The sequence below is a fragment of the Molothrus aeneus genome, chromosome 3, assembly GCF_037042795.1.
Source record: "Molothrus aeneus isolate 106 chromosome 3, BPBGC_Maene_1.0, whole genome shotgun sequence".
Taxonomy (NCBI): Eukaryota; Metazoa; Chordata; class Aves; order Passeriformes; family Icteridae; genus Molothrus; species Molothrus aeneus.
In genome coordinates, this window is record NC_089648.1 from 89,503,288 (window position 1) to 89,509,001 (window position 5,714).

The following is a 5,714-nucleotide window of genomic DNA, read 5'->3' on the forward strand; positions in this document are numbered from 1 at the left end:
CGAGTTTGCTGGAATACCAGGTGTAAAAACCCAGCAGTTCAGTTTTGTCATTTAACTGTTGCTGACTAAGGCTGTAGCATAGTGATTATTTAGTAAAGACATGGTGATGGAAATCAAGAGCTTTAACATGTACTTAGTACTGTAATTTTTCATCTTTAGAATGTTCCTATGCTTTGTATTTTATACAGATGAAAACTGTGTTAAAAAAAAGGCACATCATTAAGCTGGAAGGTACATCTGAGTCCTTGCACTGTATAAACTAGGAAAGAGGGGCCTGTTTAATTAAAAGTAATGTTTTAAAATCCACTTGTGGTTTATTAAACAGTGCATTAGAACAAAACAATATTACAAATATTACAGAAAGTGTAGTAATTATTTAGGTGTGGAGCCCTGAAGGTAAGGGAGGAGAAAAGGATGAACCCAGAAGTGTGGGTTTTTTTTCCATTTACCATTTCAGACAGAAAAGAAATTGAACTCTAATTTAAACAGTTTTTTTCTTATTAATTAATCAAGTTCTATGACTGCATCATAAAGCTGCTTTGCAGTACTTCCTCATGGTTTGTATATTTGTTTTTGGAATTTGGTCTAGATTTAATAGGCAAGTGCATTGGGGAAGAGGCTAAATATGAAGGCATCAGGCTTCTGTTTGATGGACTGCAGCAACCAGTGCTCAACAAACAGGTACCTCATAATGTGTGACAAACTTGCCTTCTGGCACAGGATTTCCTAAAGTGAATGTTTGATATAGTAGAGGAGTGGGCTCTTACTCAGAATCAAGAATAAAAACCAGTAGTTTTGCCTTGGAGTGTCCTTAATTTTCTATATTTTCTTTTAGTTAACTTATGTTCTGCTGGACATTGGGATTCAAGAGCTCTTTCCAGAGCTGAGTAAGGTATGTGCTAACTCCATTCAAGAACTGCAGAATTCTTCAAGCTGCTACTGAGTCTGATCGCTGGTGCACTTTTGCTGTTGTTATTACTAATATTAATTCTTAATTTTGGGGGAAATTATGTGTTTTCCAGTATGTTGAAATAATTGAAATCCAGATTACTTACATTTTGGCTAATTAGCTCTTTCTAAATCACTTCAAGCCCAGATTGTTCAGCATGCAGCAAGTCTGAGTTGCCTTTCAGGAGACTTGGACAGATCAACCAGCAGTTGGGATCTCTGTGCCTTTCTCTTTGATTGATTTGTCTCCACTCTATTTTATGCATTTTTCAATTTAGGAAGGGAATTCTGCATGCAAAGTTCAGGTCAAGCTGCAGTATTTTTCTTGACAATATCTGGCAGGAGGATTTCTTACCTCTGATTTGGTCACTGCAATGTTAACTTCAGCTATCCAGACAAAGGAGAAAGAATTTGCACAAGAGAAATGGCTGTATAAATGCATATCATTAGGTTTGTGATCTATCTGATATTTGTTCTTGTGTATATCAAAACTTGACAGATTTTTACATAGCAATTTTACAGTTTGGTCTTCGTGGCAAGCAGGAAGTACCTGCTAGTTTGCCAGTAAAAAACAAAACCCCAAACAAGTTTTAAAAGCCCCCTCACTAACAATAAATGTTCGTTGCACGAACCCCGTGCCTGACAACTGCAGAGTGTCAGCAGTGATTTGTTTTGCATGACAAACAGAAACAAGTACAAGGTTTTGGAACAAGCCAGGACACTTGCATTGTTTTCAGTGAAATGAGGCTGGCTCAGCAAGTCTGACCTACTTTGTGTCAGCTCTGTAGCTGCCCTCCTCCAGCCAATGCTCAGACAGCTGACCAAGGGAACAAGGAAGTAGCCTGGGAACTTGAGTGCAGAAAAAAAGACCTGACTTAGCCCTGCTATTTTACTCAGCTGAACTGGTTTTGTATCTCAGCAGCTAATTATATATATTTATTGGAGCACTTCAGTTGATTGTGGAAAAAATGAGTGGCATTTAAATAGTCTTTAAAGCACCAGTCAGGCCCAGAGGGTGGTGATCAATGGAATGAAGTCTAGTTGGAGGCAGGCCAGTAACATGGAGTTATCCAAGGGGTCAGTTGTGGCTCCAGTCCTTTTAACATCTTCATTAATGATCTGGATAATGGGACAGAGCAAAGCCTGATGATGACACGGAACTGGGAGGAGTGACTGATACACCAGGGGGCCATGCTACCTTCCAAAGGGACCTAAACAGGCTGCAGAAATCGACTGGCAGGAACCTCATGAACTTCAAGAAAGGGAAGTGCAAAGTCCTGTTCCTGGGGAAGAACAGCCCCAGGTGCTAGGATGGGGCCAGCCAGCTCACAAAGTGGAACAAAGGGCTGATGGTATCCTGGGCTGCAATAGGAGCGGTGCTGCCAGCAGGTCAGGGGAGGTGATGCTGCCCCTCTGCTCAGCAGTGGCACCTGGAGTGCTGTGTCTAGGTCTGGGCTTCCCAGTACAAGATGGGCATGGACATACTGGAATGAATCTGATGGAGAGCCATGAGGATGATGAAGGAACTGGAGCATATTTCCTGTGAGAAGAGGCCAGAGAGCAGGGACTGTTCAGCCTAGAGAAGAGAAAGCTCAGAGGATCTTACTGGTGTCTATAAATACTGAGGGGATAGTACAAAGACAGAACTAGTGGTGGCCACTAATAGGACCAGTGGCACCAGGAACAAACAGAAACACCAAAGGTTCCCTCTGAACATGAAGAAACACTTCTTCACTGTGAGGGTGACCAAGCACTGTCACAGGTTGCCCAGGGATTCTGTGGGATGCTCGTCCTTGGAGGTATTTAAAAACTGTCTGGACATGGTCCTGAGCATCTCTAGGTGGCCCTGCTTGAGGTCTAGACCAGGTGACCTCCAGAGGCACCTTCCAACCCCAGCCATGCTGTGGTTTCATAGCTGTGTACATTTAATGGGGAAAAATATTTTTTCTTCAAAAAACAAACCAAGAGAAAGATTATTCAATTCAAGGTAAATCAAGATCATGTTTTCTGCTTCTTTCTATCCTTTTTTCCTGCTTAACCATGACATTGCCCTGCTGCTCTGCAGTGTTTCTTAACCACCTGCTGAGGAAAGGCCTCTAGTGCCACCTTTGCTCCTGGTGAAATGGCAGGGGTGAGGGGTGGGCTCCCCCTGTCCCCTGTGACGGAAGCTGATGGGGACAGAGCAAGGGAATCTCTGGCCCTGATTTTAGTAGGGGAAAGGAAGTAAAATACTTCAGCTGGGAACTGGAGCTATTTACTGAGAGCAGTACAGAGCATCTGCATCTGTGATGTTTGGCAGTGGGACCTGGTTGTGTATCAGGACTGAGAGGGGGGAATGCAAGGTGGAGAGGGTTTGGGTGGAGGGATAGCAGTGGTTTTCATCCAGAGCCCTAAAAACATTTTCCCAAAACCACGGCAAACACTTGTCACTGTGAAGCCACTTGGAAAGAGAATTGTTTCTTCCTAACAACTGCAGTGGGGAAGTTTAAAAGTAATGACTGGTTCTTACTTAGCTATCCATGCATGTATGTACTGGGGAATCAATCCAATGCCTGTTCTCTCTTTTCAGCATTGACTGGTCCTTTTTGAGTTGCTTCACACCAAAATGTTTTTGTAGTTACACTGAAGAATGGAAAAATGTTTCCGGCCAGTCAGTAAAGGGGAAACTGAGCATCCCAGAAGTTTTGTTTTGAGCACTGCTCCTTTGGCAGGGAAAACAGTGATGGGAGAAATGGGAATATTTTCCTTAGTGGGGGTGTCAGTCTGCTTCCACTCTTGAGATTGGTATCTTGCAGGCATTTCCTGCTGCACGTACCTGTGCGGATATTCGCTGGATCGCTCGGTGTGTGCTGTGTCTGATGGCAGCACATGTAAGTCAGCCAGCCCCAAGAGCTGAAAACATCCTGAGATAGTGTACAGCCTGTCCCTTGGGGGTCTGTCAGACAGGATACAAGGAAAAGGGACAGCTGAAAGGGAAAAAGCATTCTGGGCAGAGTAAGGAAAGAAATCCAATTGAAAAAATATCTCTCCAGTACAATTTCCAGAGCAGAAAATTGCTGTGTTAAAAATACTGTATTTAGCAGTTAGTAATGGGGGAGGTGGGAACTTCTAGAGAAAGAAGAAAACACCTATTTTGAGAAATCATATTAAAAACTCAATAGCCTTCCATTCTCTTAACTCTGGTTTCAATCCGTTCTCTTAACTCTGGTTTCAAGTGGATGTTTTCAGATACCATTAATCGTTGCAGCTCAGTTCAGTCATTTCTATGTAAATACACATTTTCAAGCTTAATAAGTAAATTTTCCCCCTTTCCTGTTTAGCAGGGTCCAAAGGAAGCAAGCTCTGTGTCAAGCTGGATGTGAGTGGACACCCAGTAGGATCTGCTGTGCACTGTTGTAATGGACATGTGACATTTTAACATTGCCTTGTATATTTTGTTGTAAATAACATAAAATTTAAGTTCAAAAATACCTTTATGCAATAAAGATATTTAAATTTAATACCAATTGCAAGTAAATAAAATATTTGTACTTTTAATTTAAAATTTGTTTTAGCTATTACCAGTAAAAGTCTAATTAATTTCACCAAAATCTCTCAGTGAATGAAATTACAGGATGACATCAAAAGAGACAGCTGGGCAATCAGCCAACTTATGCTTTGATAAAAGAGCAATTACTGGATGTCTTCCTGAAAGTATATGTAGAAAAATTGGTTGGAAGAAGTTGTAGAATGCTCCTATTAAGTTATTTTAAAGTGTCTTAACAAATCCTTTTTTTTTTCCCCAAACAAAGGTATATGATTGAATCTATTGGAAATAATCAACTAATCTCAGAACTGTCTTTAGCCTTCATCTTTCTGTGAGCATGGAAAATTACATTTGTAATTGAGTCTTTTCAAAACCTGACCTTCAAATCTAAAGCCCTCTTAAAATAATAATGGATGTGAAAAGAATTTTTTTTGCAGTTTCTTATCTGGCTTTGTGGGTTTTTTCTGACATCCTCTTTACAGGCTTAGAAAAGAGGATGTGAGTCTGTTCACAGCATTTTATAAAAGTTCATTCATATAAAAATGTGTGGAAGATTTTTCTATGTAAGTCTTAATTTGTTGACCCAGCCTTTATAAAAGACATTTTGAAAAGGACTTTTATGTGTGGCTTTATAAAAGTTTTACTTGCAGAACAATACAGAGATGCTTTAATAGGCATTCCTTAATTTTTCTTTTCAAACTTATATTTTCTCCTTTTTTACAAACTCACCAATCTAATGCAGCATTGGTGTTCTTTGTCAATATAACTCATCTGTATTACTGTTGCAGACCTTTTCCTTCTGTTTGTCAAAGGAAGGTAAAAGTGTTATTCCTCTCCTTTCTGGCTCTGCCAAAGCAGTTGTTGCCACTCTCAGAATCGGTGTGCAGGCACAGCTCTGTCAGTGCCCTCTCTGTTACTAATTTGATGTTGATGAGGGAAGGCCATTCTGTGAATTAACAGCTTAGGGAGTCGAAGTGACAATCATCAATGCCAGGGCATGACTGGCTGTGTGACAAGGTCAGTTGTTGTTTTTCTCCCTCTTCTACACCCCTTATACACCTAATACAGCTGTGGGTCCAGAGCCTTTCAGGCACAGCCCTTGAATGGATGTGGAAGAGAATGGGGTCTTTAAATTTCAGCATCCTGAATGTTTATCTTAATGGATCTGCTCCTTGAAATCTACAGCAGCAATGGATGGAAGAGGCAAGTAGCTTCAGTGTTGAAAAAAAGCATGGTGAGC

The 5,714-nt window shown here is 40.9% G+C and overlaps 1 protein-coding gene across 7 annotated transcripts in view; it reads left to right on the forward strand.

Moving 5' to 3' along the window:
* The window catches only part of SNX14 (sorting nexin 14), a 53,455-nt gene extending 49,001 nt beyond the window's left edge, over positions 1-4,454 (forward strand). For 4 of the 7 annotated variants that reach the window (XM_066547360.1, XM_066547361.1, XM_066547365.1 and 1 more), the window contains 3 exons: positions 590-681; positions 836-892; positions 4,272-4,454. In XM_066547360.1, coding sequence (XP_066403457.1) covers positions 590-681; positions 836-892; positions 4,272-4,310 — 188 coding nt within the window. In that variant the 3' untranslated portion in view covers positions 4,311-4,454. Of the gene's footprint in view, positions 1-589; positions 682-835; positions 893-4,268 lie in introns of all 7 variants that reach the window. The other 3 variants (XM_066547364.1, XM_066547362.1, XM_066547363.1) reach the window with 1 other exon arrangement.
* The last annotated feature ends 1,260 nt before the right edge of the window (positions 4,455-5,714 follow it).